General features: G+C 35.4%; 2 protein-coding genes across 2 annotated transcripts; one reads left to right on the forward strand and one right to left on the reverse strand.

The window, feature by feature from the left end:
• Positions 1-1,037: 1,037 nt before the first annotated feature.
• On the reverse strand, positions 1,038-2,405 carry LOC111389619. The gene is made up of 4 exons (XM_023014545.1): positions 2,325-2,405; positions 1,998-2,219; positions 1,382-1,901; positions 1,038-1,243 (listed from the first exon to the last, which is right to left on the reverse strand). Exons 1-4 carry the CDS (start codon positions 2,403-2,405, stop codon positions 1,038-1,040), a joined length of 1,029 nt encoding a protein of 342 aa, XP_022870313.1.
• Positions 2,406-11,638: 9,233 nt separating this feature from the next.
• On the forward strand, positions 11,639-14,009 carry LOC111389633 (squamosa promoter-binding-like protein 8). The gene is made up of 3 exons (XM_023014565.1): positions 11,639-12,734; positions 13,091-13,250; positions 13,713-14,009. Exons 1-2 carry the CDS (start codon positions 12,127-12,129, stop codon positions 13,245-13,247), a joined length of 765 nt encoding a protein of 254 aa, XP_022870333.1. The 5' UTR covers positions 11,639-12,126; the 3' UTR covers positions 13,248-13,250; positions 13,713-14,009.
• The last annotated feature ends 384 nt before the right edge of the window (positions 14,010-14,393 follow it).

Consider the following 14,393-nt stretch of genomic DNA (forward strand, 5'->3'; position numbering starts at 1 on the left):
TATTGACATTCATGGGTTAAGGAATTACACACCTAAGTCATCTCTTTAGCCTATGTGTATGAACCATCATGTTCCCGTACGATGCTCAACTTAATACTTGTGCATATATATTATACCACTTCATATGGATAGGCAGACAGTCCAATTAAAACATATGATTCATCCACAATCCATAAACTAATACATGCTCTCAAATATATTCATCATAGCTGACAAGACTATCTAACTCACACAAGCATGCAGAGTATGAATTTTTTATTTTTATTTTTTGAATAAAAACACAAACACATAAAACAAGCAAATCACACATAAGCATTCGAGAAATTCAACAATTTAAGCAAATGATGTCACTCCCCCAAACTTAACTGAAACATTGTCCTCAATGTGAAATTTAAAGGAAAAGGAGGATGACTTCCCTGAAATGTTAGTATTGCCTATGATGTCATGGTGTCTTGGTGTTGCATTTGATCGACTCTTCTTCTACATTCTCCCCCAAACTTGAAATTTGTCCCATTTTCTCCATGTCCATGTTGGTTTGAGTGTTCCGCGACGTCATGTTCCTGAAAAATTAAATTTGAAAAATTAAACTCGTGGAACAAGGATTACTTAGCTCGAACATCTAATAACCAACTTAATTACTCCAAGACCTATGGGTAGAAGAGGTATGGGTGACGATTCCTAAATAAACTATAAATTAAACTATCCTAGAACTTTGAAAACAAAATAAAATAAAAGTTTGGGTTGCTTCTCAAGAAGCGCTTCTTTTAAGTCATTAGCTTGACTTGTGCCGCTGATTTATAATGGTGGCTCAAACCAAGTTATTCCATCATTGCACTTTGTGCAATTTTCATTGATGAGCGCTTCTTTTAAGTCATTAGCTTGACTTGTGCCGCTGATTTATCATGGTAGCTCAAACCAAGTTATTCCATCATTGCACTTTGTGCAATTTTCGTGGATGCGGTCCTTTTTTGCTCTCCAAATTTTGATTTGTCCATTCTTATCTCTACCAAGAAGTTTTCCAAAAAAATTTTTTTGTTCTAACAGCTTCGTTGATCAGGTCGCTCTTCTTTATCAATTCTACAACAATCATTTTTATTGGGAGGTTTCTCATATTTGATGTAAATATTAAATATCTCCTGCTTGTCCTCTACCCTCAAGATTAGTTCTCCCTTCTCCATGTCAATAAGGGTTCGTCCCGTTGCTAAGAATGGTCGACCAAATATAATTGGAATGTCTCGATTTTCTGGTATGTCCAATATAATGAAATCCACAGGAAATATTAAATTTCCTACTTTTACGAGTACATCCTCAACTTTGCCACGTGGCCTTGCGATTGTTCTATCAGCTAGTTGTAGCGTTATTGATGTTGAGTTGACTTCACCTAGCCCCAATTTCCTGTAAGCAGAATATGACATTAGATTGATACTAGCACCAGTGTCACACAATGCATTAATTGAATAGGAATTTTCAATTGAAATTGGTAAAATAAAACTCTCTAGATCCTTCAATTTAGGAGGCAATTTTCTCTGGACTCTTGTATTACTTTCCTCAGTTAATGCCACGGTTTCAAACTTCGAAAGCTTTCTTTTCTTTGTCAACATCTCTTTCAAAAATTTCGTATAACTTAAAATTTGTAGTATCGCATCAATGAATGGAACATTGATCTGGAGCTTCTTGAGAACATCGAGAAATTTTTCATAGTTTGTGTCTTGTTTGTTCTTCTTGAGATTTTGAGGAAAGGGAATGAGAGGCATGGAAGCTTTGTCTAGACTTGGTGCTTTGGTAGCTGATATTTCTGTACTTTCTCCATTTTCAGTTGCATTTGGTGCAGATTTTTCTACCCTTGTAGCTTCATCAATCACGTCTTGGTCATCTTTTCTTTTGGGTCTCTCTATAGTGATCTCTGGCGATTATACCTCGCTCTTTGTATTTATGACATGAATATCTTGCACCATCGACTTCTTTCGAAGTCTTTGGGGAAACAGAAGTGGAGGTACATATGCTTTAACTTTTATGGGGGCTCTGGATGGATCGTTCTCCACTACTTTAAATGCCATCAACTGTTCCTTAGGATTTATCATTGTATTGCCTGGCAATGTCCCTTGTGGACGTTTTGCAAGTTGTTGTGCTATCTGACCAATTTGTGTCTCCAGTTTCTTGATGGATGCCTGCTGATTTTGAAAGTTCGTGTCAATTTGCTGGAACACCTTGTCCGTCTTCTGCACATATTGTTGAAACATCTGCCCCAAACTTGGTCTTCTTTCTTGTTGAAAATTGTTATCATATGAGTTGAAATTACGGGAGCTATTTTAAATAAAGTTTACTTGTTCCTCCAAAGAAGTGAGCATTATGCAGCTCTTTGTAGCATGATTTCTCCCACAATCCTCACATGCTGAACTTGCCATCATTGCATTTGCTCCATGTGTTTGCAATTTTACAAGTAACTCTACCTATTTTGTTAAAACTGCTATCTGTGCATTGGTAGATGTTGTGCTATCTAATTCACACATTCATGCTGCCTTTGGTGGAACCACTCTTTCTGATGAGAACATTAAATGTGTGGTGGCAATTAACTCAAATAGGTCCATGGTTTGTTGCACTGATTTCCCTACGATTGATCCACTAGCAGAGGCATCAACTTGAGATTTTGACAGTGGTGTAAGTCCGGTGTAGAAGTACTGTACTTGGTTTCCTTGAGTGATTTCATGGTTTGGACATTTTTTCATCAGCTCATTAAATCTATTCTATGCCTCGTGATAGCTTTCTCCCTCTTTTTGTTGAAAAGTTTGAATTTTCAATCTGATTTTAGCTACTCTGGCTGGTGGGAAGAATTTGTTGCAGAATTTTCTGGTCAGTTCTTCTCATGTAGTAATGCTGACATGAGGCTCCACATCTAACCACTCCAATGCAGCATCTCTCAATGTAAATGAAAATAGTCGTAATTTAATAACATCTTCATTGACCCCTGAAGCATGGAAGTTTTGATAATTTTTGAGAAATCTAGAGATATATGTGTTCGGATTCTCATGAGGTAGCCCGTAGAATTACAGAGTGTTGCTCATCAAGATAATCCAATTTGGCCTGATCTAAAAGTTATTCACCCCAAAATTTGGATACACAATACTGGAGCGTATGAGTGCTGCTATAGGTGTCAGGAACATTGATACTGGCAAATGACCTTCATTTATTTCCCCTCGCTCATGCTGCTGTTCTGGTGGTGCCACCACTCTTGCGGCCATTTGTCCAATCGGTTGAATATGGATATGAATTTGTTGATTGTCAGCCATTTGATGTTGTTGTTTTTGTTTGTGTTCTTTGCGTCTTCGTCTGAAGGTACGTTCTATCTCCTAATCAAACGATTCAAGATCGTCGCCTTGGACACGGAGCATACATGATACAACGAACACAATTTTCTATAAATAAAAGAAAAATAAACAAATCAAAGAATAGTTAAAATAAAAAAAATAAATTAAGACTAAAAGAAATAGTCTCTAGCAACGGTGCCAAAAACTTGTTGTAAAATTTTGTTTCGCAAGTGTACGACCCGTAACAAGTAATAGTGGACCTAAGAGTCTGGATTGTCGATCCCACAAGGATTATTTTCTAGCACTTAATTTAATTTTTATTTAACTACTATTTGCTAAAACAAATTAGAAGTTGTAAAATCTGAGTTTTAATCTAAATTTTAGAAAATAAATGGATGTTCACACGATTGGTTGGAGAATCAAATAATGAATGGATGTTACGGCAAAATAATTTCACCAATTGATCACCTTTACATCTTAAATTAAAACTCAATTATAATGTAGTGCTCGGTCGAATTCTCATATTGTATTCAATTTACCTATCTCGAGTTCTCATTGAGCCTATTCAACTAATTAAATTTCATATCTCTATGCAAATTCAACTTAGTTAAACGAGTCTTACGTCCTAGGAATTCAATTATTACCGCAATAAATGGTATAGGTATCTCTACTCGTTATACCAATGTACTGGATTTTACTACACAGTCTAAATCTTAAACTCATGTCTCTATTTGTAAAGAATTCACAAAAATCATCAAATTATTGATCAGATAATTTAATGCATTCAACTCATAGCAAAATCAACACATGAAAAAAATTTAAAACTGAGAATCTTAATAAGAGAATGTAAAGAATCTCAATTGGTTACATTATTCCCCATAACAATGAATTTAGCTACTCATAATGTAAGAAGAAAAATAGGAAATTGTCTTAGAATACATCACCGAATTTGTAATAAAGATGTAGAAGAAAAAGTAGAATTCTTGCACCAAGATCTCCCCCCCTTCCAATGAATGTTTCTAATTTTCAATTGCTTGGTGTTAATCTTCTTGAATTTCTCTTTTGAATCTCCCTTTTTGTTGTCTTGTCTTCAATGTGTCAAAAACCCCTCGAAAATATGAGAAAGATGTCTTTATAGGTGCCCCTCCGTTTTGCGTAGAAATAAGATTTTTATGAATTTTAAAACGGCCCAAAAAAAACGCGCCTTAGACACTTAGTCGCAGTGCCTAAGCGCTACGAGACAGCGCCTAGGCGCCGCGTCAGTTTAATCACAGCGCCTAGGTGCTATGATTGCAGCGCTTAGGAGCTGCCTCTTGGATTCAAATTTCATCTTTTTTTCAGTTTCGTAGCGTCTAAGCACTATGAATGCAGCGTCTAAGCGCTGTCTTTCTGCCCCAATTTCATATTTTTGACCTCTTTGTCCACTTTAATACCTCCTTTCACATTGCCTCTCCTAATTTTCAAAATAACACTAACAAACACATCAAAAACGTTTTATACTGACAAGATCTAGCATTTAATCAAGTTAAACTTGTGCAAAATTCATGAGTGAAACAAACTCATCAACGCACTTGTTTAGTTTAATCTTGTTGAGTTCAGTATAGTTCAATGTATCGAATATGACATTACTACCTTTGTATGCATGAGATAATATCCAGCGCGATCATTGACATGTTAACTTCCTGAATATAAATTGATGTTGAAAGAAAGTGATTATTGAAGAAAGCTGTGGCCAAAAATAAGTGGACTATAAATTATAAACATGTGCTAATAAGTTGCTTTCATCTGCAAGGTTTCAAAATTCTTGTGGATTTCCGACTTTTATTTGCTCGTGTATCTTCAATTTCAACCAACGGTAGGAGTTTAAAATATTGATCCAAACGTTTAAATTTCTTTCAAACATGTAAAAGGAAGATTGTTGGATTGAGTTTTCTAACCATCTCATCATAAAATTAATTGGTATTTGGTGAGGAAAGTCTAAACTTTTTAGGGCTTTGAATTACCATTATTTGAGTGATATTATTGCTTCCTCCAACAAGAATTGTAGGGCTCATTTAGTAGAGTTTTTGTTTTTGTTTATACTTCTTGAAGATGAGATTCTTGAGAAAGTTACTTTAGTTGGTTGCTGAGATTTGAAATTAATTTTTAAAAGAGTTTCTCTTCATAAAGCGTTTTTAGAGAATATCATATTAGTCCATCTTCCTTTAAAAATTCTTTTAGTTAAAAGAAAGGTTTTAATGAATTCAAAAGTAGCTTTAAAATCTCAAAAAAAAAATTAAAAAAAAATAAATTGATTTTTCAAAAATGCCAAACTATTACTTAATAGATAAGATATGAAGTTTTTATTGCAGTTCGATAAACAATATGTGACCATGATAAAATTAAAAACTCATACAACCGTTGTGACATCCACGTGGGACTTAAAAGGAAAGAAAAAATAAAAAGACAATCTAAGGAGGCGTCAACGTGGAAGTCTTCCACCTCACACTTTTTGCAAGCTCTAGTGGAATTTAGACTGATCAAATTTAAATAAAAAGCTAACTTTAATGACTGTTGTCAAAGCAGGCCCCATTTGACCACTTTATGTCTCATCAAATTAAATTAAAATTTTTTCTTTATTTTATCATCAAATACACGAACTTTAATAAAATAATATTATATGTAAATTGAAAATTTTTCATTTTTTTACAACTGTCCATTAAAAAAAAACAAAAATCCCCCATTATAATCAAAATTAATGGGGGCCAAATAGAGACTAAATTTCACATAAACTTCATTGCAAGTCGAGTTACTAACATTGGTGTTAGAAACAAACCAGATATCAGAATAGCTCTGATATGAATTGTTGAGAATTAGAGTCAAATAATTAAAGAATGAGAAAAAGAGCAATATGAAGAATGTTTGATCACACAACAATACAAAATTTATGGGGAAGAAGAGAATTTCATATACCAAAAAATTAAAATTGTGTTTATAAGATTTGATACTTTTAATATAAGTCTGAACAATTTTCTCAACTTTTTAATTTATACAGGAATGATCTAAATGTTATGTTGAACCTATGAAGAACCTAAACCTCGTGGAATATACATAGGAGTCAAATCTTAAAGTTATGGATGAAGTATAGATCAAAAATCGAGGTAGAAATCAACTAGGAGACCTCCTATCTTGTCTAGGTGGCGTCGCACCACGCCACACTTGGCCCCCTGACTCCCAGCGACCACCTTGCTGCTTCCTCTTGCATCTATGGCGCTTTGACTCTGTCCTTGAGTTTCCTCAACACCTCTTCATCAATCCCAAAATCCTTATCCCAATCAAATTCCCATTTCATGATAAAATTTGATCTTTTATCTCTCTTATCTGGCTTCCTCCATGAATCAAGCTGCCAAATCACACGAAATTTGAATCACAACCTAACAGTTGATTTTTACACTACAAAATTACAAAGTCGAGAATTCATTTAAAAAAATAAATTAAACTTAATATTCAAGTGTCATTGAAATAAAAATTAGGGATCATAACAACAATTTTCAACGTGTAATTATTAGTTGGCGTGTCAATTTATGTACCATAAACCACAATAAATTATGCCCCCGGCCCTGGCTTATTCTTCACACCAGCAGACACAGCCGTTTAATTCACTGGGCTAGCCCCTCTCCAAACAACACAATAATCCACAAATTTATTTATAAACTGGATGAATTGAGCCGCTCCATTCATTCACCATAAAACTCGACTCAACAGTCTCGTCAATCAACTTGTTCTCGCTTGTGAAACAAATCGAGTACGAGCTAACAAGTGATTTGGTATTTTGCCACTAGCGAGCCGACGTGCGAAAACCAAACTTAGCACCCTACTATACTCAAAAGAATTAGAAAATGTTTGGTGGGGATTAAAATTAGATTTTAGCTTATTGGGATAAAAAAATTTGAAATACATGGTTGAAAAGTTGTGAAATCCACAAAATGTGTAATTATTATTGATTGTTTGATTTTAACTTAAATTAAAATTCAATTTTAGTTCAAGCAAAACAGCGCTTATCTTTTTGTACAATAGTGGCTGACAAGGTTTGTTGACAATAGTTGATGTAGCAAAATTTAGATGGTGATTTAAAAAACAGTTTTCAAAATTTTTAAAATAGATTAATGTGACAATGATAAACATAATTGTCAATAAACCTTGTAAATCATTACATATAGAGCATGTTTGGTCGAGATTTTAATTTAATTAACATCAATTTTTTTATCGTTATTTTACTATTTCGATCGTCATTTTTAAATTTTTTTTCTTATAGATAAAACTTATTTTTTTTTAACGATCAAAAAATTAATTAACAGAATTATAGCACGTATATGTAACATGATTCCTTACGTAATTGTGCAGAAATCTCTGACTAAAAAAGATATTCAGTACATGTGTAGTCAATGTCAGTGTCAGCTTTATACAACCAAATACAACAGCAATTCTCATGGCTGACTCATCATATTTTAAATCAAACACAAATCATTATCATTCTTCCACGCGCTTGTCTTTTACACTCGCCATTTCGTATGTACACGTGTTTAATTAATTTACATATGAATGAAATTTGATAAAGGTTGAACCCCAAATCTTAAGAGTATCCCACTGTATTTATTTTGAAGTATCGTGAGGGAGGTAAATCGCAGGTTATGCATTCAAGGATATAGGGTGGAAGACTGCTTGTACAATTGCACTTATCCAAGAGCCAAGTCCATATTTCAGAATTCGAACCCTTGACGCAACAACCTCAAGTAAAGTTGAATTTCTCCACCCTCCTCTTTTACTACTTTGAGATGTGCCCTGGGGGCTATGAATGAAATTTCATGTTAATAAACAATGTTGGATTACTTATTAGTGTTATATTGAACACGTAAACTCAACATGATTGAATAGAACAATTAATTTTCTCTACATAGTTTTCTTCTTTCAAGGATGGATGGATAGGGAACGGGTAGGGGACAACCACCTCCGAAGCTTATTAAAACTTTTTACCAAAAGCAATGTATGCGGGTTTTCCTCTATGTGAGGGGTGTAATGTATTGTGTATGCAAGAAGTGTATATGTAGTATCACTCTATATATTAATTGTGGAATTATCACTTGATTTTTGTATTGAAAAAATTTTGAAGTCGATTTTTGAAAGAATAATACTATTTACAATTACTTATTATCATAGTTATCTTACTTTGCATACATATAACGGTTAGTGATTTGATGTATGGGATAAGAAAAAATTACTATATTAATACATCAAATCACAAATTATCATATAGAGCGATTAATATAATTAGCGATTATAAATAAAATTATTCTTTTTGAGAAGAAATCTTTAAAAAATCTGCCTCCATGTAATTTCCACTATATATAAAAATCTAACGGTCTCCATCAATTACATTAGGATCCTTAAAAATTAAATTCACATAATCAAACATGACATGCTTACTTTTTAGTACTTGTTTCGTAGGAATTTTATTAATTGATTTTTTTACCGATAAAGATAAAGTGAGTCCTACTTGTGAGAGAAGAATTCAAAAATGACAACTGTAATAGTAAAATAACGATAAAAAATTTGATATTAATTGGATTAAAATCTCTATCAAACATGCTCTTAAACTTCACAAATTACGGCCTCCGCCTCAAAAAAAATAAAATAAAATAAAAAAATCACCAGAGTCTTCTCTTCTCATTGGATCGGCTCCACCATTCTTCTCTTCTCATCAGCTTCACCACCATCTCCAATCCAACCACCAGATATTGGCATCTCAAGCCTGTACATAAAATCCTTTATTTTATCCAAGAAATGGGCTTGTGAAATTGTCATCAATGGATAATTGAGACGAAATATTTGCAGCTAAAATATGGGCAACGCTTCGAATTTTTTTTATTTTGAATCCCCTTTTCGATTTTTGTTTTTAACTCAATATAAGTTCAATTTGATGATTCACAATACTTGCTTCAAGTTCAATTTCTCCCTAATTTGATGTCTTGTTAATCTTTTATTAATATGTTTCGTTTTTTTATTGTTACTGTTTTTGACATTCATTTTTTTCCCCCTTTTTTCAAAAGAAAATATGATTGAACGTTGCTGGGAAGTGCAAGTACCAAAACTGACTGAGTTACAAGAAACCTTTTTCCTGTAAAAAAAAAAAAAAGGTTAAACCCTAACCTTAAGGGTCCCCCACCACCCTATCCTGGAGTATCGTGAGGGGGGTAAATCGCAGGTTATGCCTCCAAGGGTATAGGGTGGAAGGCTGCTTGTACACTTGCACTTACCCAAGAACCAAATCCATATTTCAGGATTCGAACCTTTGGCGCAGCAGCCTCAAGGAAAGCTAGATTTCTCCACCCTCCCCTTTTACCACTTGGAGATGTGCCTTGGGGGCACCTTTTCCCTGTAATGTCCCCTGAAGGAGGTTTATGGTTAGTTGTGGGAAGAATAAAAAGTTCTGCCAGTTTTCTCTGTAGGATCCAACACAGCCTTGCTACAAGGTTGAACCCCAACTTTAAGGGTTCCTACCGTCTTGCCTCTGGAGTATTATGAGGAAGGTAAATCATTGAATGTGCCTTAACAGGTCAATGAACAAGAACTTGCCCATACACTGGTACTCATAAAAAGTCCAATTTCATATCTTAGGAATTGAATTCTCACACTGCGACTGCCAGTAAGACTGAGACTACCTCACTTCTGCCCCTTTGCATCACTGTGTTATGCACCAAGAGACTCAACACAGCCTTGTTAAAAAAAAAAAAAAAAGGTTGAACCCCAACTTTAGGGGCCCCCACCGACCCTGCCCTAGGCCATCGTGGAGGAGGTAAATCGCAGGATGTGCCTCCCAGGAGCCAGGGTGGAGAGTATATGGATAGGCCAAGGCTGTTAACCCATATGGTAACTCCCGCTTGTAACAAAGCCAATTCCACCTTGCGGGGAATCGAACTCTGCACACTGTCGCGCTGAACCCTATCCGCCCTCCCCTTTGCCACTGGGAACTGAACACAGCCTTGTTAATTCATGTGGAAGGTAGTACACAGCAAAATTATGTTTGGATATGTGAGAATAATTTTTCAAGAACTTTAATGTAATTCATGGAGACGGTTCATGTATTTAAGGGTTTAGATTATTTTGTCTAAAATGTTTGTCAAATGTATTTGTAGATAGAACGCTTCCCATGTGTTAAGAGTTTTGCTAGTTTACTAGAAGAATATTAACGTCTTCTTTGCCATGTGCATAGGTGGATGAAAATAATTAGATGAAAATGATGATAATGTTTAAAATAGTTCAATAATAAAATATCACGTGACGTTCTGTCAATAAAGGTGACATTATAGCAGCATGATTGATGTGTTAGATAGCATTTCCTTACTCTTGTCTTGTGAGAATAGTTTCCCTATCACAAGTTCCAATGTGTCGGTGAAAATAATAAATGTGGATAAACCAGCGAAACACCTAATTGCCTAATTATGGTGACAAATTGGGTCACACGCCAACCCACGTCTTGAGCGGTTAAACTGGACTGGCTTGTTGGGAAAACTATTGTTCCATTTGAGTCAAGTGGGGTGGGCCTAATGTATTGATGGATTTTTTGAGAAATGAACGTGTGCTTAAAAATCATTTTTATTAATAATTTATTTCTTTGCAAGATAAATGAAAATAATTTAAATATGGGGAAAGAGAGTATATAAAAAAAATATAAAGAGCAATTTATTCAGTTTTGTTTTTGGTAAATGAATTCAGTGAATTTTAACAGCTCAATTGTGATGGTGATCCTTGCACTTACATATATAATGATCCTACAGATTTTTCATTTTTCTGCTTATAGTTTTCCCCTATACTATCCTATTTTCAAAAATATATTTATTTTAAACTGTCTTTAAGAATGAAATTGTTAAATAGAGAATATTATTGACTTGTTCAAATATGTTCTCAACGAGCTACTCATACATAAGCCACGTTTTTTTTAATCGAAAGTATGACAATATTTGCACGAGTTTATAAATATTGAAGAACAAATATAAATAAGTGGCGAATAGGTGAATCTAACGAAATATGTCCATAAAAAAAGTTTGATATTAGTCATAAATAAACACTCGCCGAACATTTTAAAAGTTTATGTTTGGCTCATTTTTATAAACACAAAAGGAACTTTTTTAGAGATCTACAAAAACTATACACTTATTTACCACTCATTTATATCTATTTATAGTTTAAAGTATTTTTAATTACTTCCTGAAATTACACTAGGAAAAGAGGGGACACAAAATTAACTTCCATTGGAGTGGCTCTAATGCAATTTTGCAATTCTCACTTGGGCAAAAATGGCAATTGCAATTGACTTCAAGTGGTAAGTAAGCATTTTTCTGCTAGACCAAGTACTCTTATTCCCTTCACACCGATCGAATGAGAGAAAGAAAGACAGAGATAGATAGATAGATAGATACTATAATACAGAGAGATGGCATTATGGAGAGAGTTTAAGGTCTGTTATTGTAAACCGGGTGAAAATGGTGGAGTACTGATTACCGCGCTGGATCTCTGAGTTTCCAACTGCACGAGGTGGCTTCTTGACTTTTTGCACATGCTCAAAGGCTCAGTCAAGAAACCGTTCAATCCCGACATGTCCCTCAAATCCACCAAAAATCCTGACAAAGTTTAAACTCAAAAGAAAACTCATTGCTTTACTCCAAAGCCATTTTGCAGCTTTTCACACAGAGAATAGAAAAGAGATTCTTGATTTCAGATATTGGGTTGAACCTTCAGATTTTGGTGTTCTCTTTGTTCTGAATGGGCGAACCCATCAACAATAATGCTTTCCGGTGAAGGAACTGTTCAAGAAATCCAGAACCGTCAGATTTTCGACCATTACTCTGCTACACAAAAAGCCGCTGAAACTGCTACTTTTTTTAACCCTAATTTCCATTTCACTAACAGTGCTACATCTCACCAACACCACCCATTTCATCATTCAGAATTCCCAACTAATAACACCCAGCTGACTAATCTTTATGACCCACGCGTTTATGGCAGCGCATCAGCTTCATCCTACTCAGCAGAGACTTCAATGCTCAATCTGGAACCGGATAGACCGAACGGGTTCATGATGGTGCCAAAGGGAGAAACTGTGGTTGGTGGGGTCGAGTTTAATTCTTGTGCAAGTAGAATTGGATTGAATTTGGGTGGTAGGACTTATTTTGCTTCGTCTGAGGATAACTTCGTGAACCGGTTCTACCGCCAGACCAGGACCGTCGAGCCTGGTCCGGTGAACTCACCTAAGTGCCAAGCTGAAGGATGCAGCTCTAACCTTAACCACGCCAAGCACTACCACCGCCGCCACAAGGTGTGTGAGTTCCACTCCAAGGCCTCCACGGTCTTCACCGCGGGGTTGACTCAGCGATTCTGCCAACAATGCAGCAGGTTTTTCTAGTTTTATTATTAAACGAATCTATAAGACCAAAACTCCCTCCCCCATGCAGCACATTCTGCATTTCAACATACTTTCTCAATTGGAAAATAACATTAACCAGGGTGAATGGTGAGTTATGAATTGACTAAATCACCCATTTGTGGTGTTTAACGAGCTTATATTGGTGGTGGGCTTACATGGGGTTATTCCGAGGGCATTGTTGTCCGTAAACTATGTTTCCCCAAAAGTTTCCTCCGTTATATGTTTTACGTACTGTTGGATTTTGCTGCTTATAGTAATTTACAGCTTCTTTCCTCCGTGTGATTTTGATTATTTTTCACTAATTGAATTAAATCGGCACTAGCAGATTCCATACACTCTCGGAATTCGATAACGGGAAGAGAAGCTGTCGGAAAAGGCTGGCCGACCATAACCGCCGGAGGCGAAAATCCCAGCAATCAAACCAAGAACTTACAAGTCCCACCTTGCTAGTGCCGGCCGCAATTCATCCTCTGAAAACCTAACAAGTAAATATTTATGTTTATCTTTCTTATTAACAATGTATTTTTTTCCGTCTTTTTGTAACCAATTAGGTCATTATTTGATACATAGTAAACATTTCATCTTGCTAGACAATACTCATGAAATTTTAGTTCTTCATTTTTGTTATTCAATACCGTCTAGTAGTGTCTTATTTAATGCATTAGTACATTGCCGGTTTGTTTGGTATGGTCTTGATTGTAACGAGTATGGCACGAGTCGGATTCAGGAATTCGAGTGAGCTAGGGTGAATCCAGGCGAGCAACCGCTCGAACAACTGTCCAAACTCCAATATATGGAAAAAAATTATCTATCTGGCTGAGCCAGCATGGACAGCTGCCATTGCTCATCGGGTGCTGGCGTTGCTCCTAATTATAGCGTACCAAACATTTTACGCATGCATTTAGCTAAAAAACAAATGTGGAATATGATTTTTGGGGGTTTTGCAGGGTCTCCACTGAACTCCGATTTCAACACCAAGAAGAATATCACTGGATTGTTTTAGGCAAAGACAGGGTGCCACCACAATTTCTTCAACGGCATCAACAAGCTCACTCTTTTTTACCAACGGATGACTTCTTATCATAAAAACATCTGAAGATTTTGCCAATTTAGCACTGAGTTAGCTTTGTAATAATATTGGTTTTAACCCTGCAGTTTTTTATTTCAATGTTAATTTCCTCGAAAAGTCGATCAAATATGATCTGGGGAATTGGATTCCTATACCATTTCCACCATTTGCATTATTTTCTTGTAAAACATGGGGTGAGTTGGGGTTAAAAATTAGGATAATTAACCTCATTGCAGCAGTAAATTTCCAAGTTCGGCTAAGCGAAGCAAGTAAAAGTTACACACTTTGTTTTCAAACATTTTTGGACATTTCAAATAAGTAATGTTTCAATACAATCATGGAATCGACTTGATCATCCCTCTATAGGCCTCTTAAAGGCAAAACCGAAGGAAGCTATGTTCCTAGCACCAAACAAGCCAAACTAAACCGATCAAAGTCATCAAGGAATGACAGTGGCGGAAGGAAAGGAAGCCATACATCTCTTGATTTTTTATTCTATTCTCTCAGTCTTTCTGGGATCAATATTGCTTTATGCATGGTCAAAAACACACCTAAAGCG

This window comes from Olea europaea, unplaced genomic scaffold (genome assembly GCF_002742605.1).
Source record: "Olea europaea var. sylvestris unplaced genomic scaffold, O_europaea_v1 scaffold602, whole genome shotgun sequence".
NCBI classification, from domain to species: Eukaryota; Viridiplantae; Streptophyta; class Magnoliopsida; order Lamiales; family Oleaceae; genus Olea; species Olea europaea.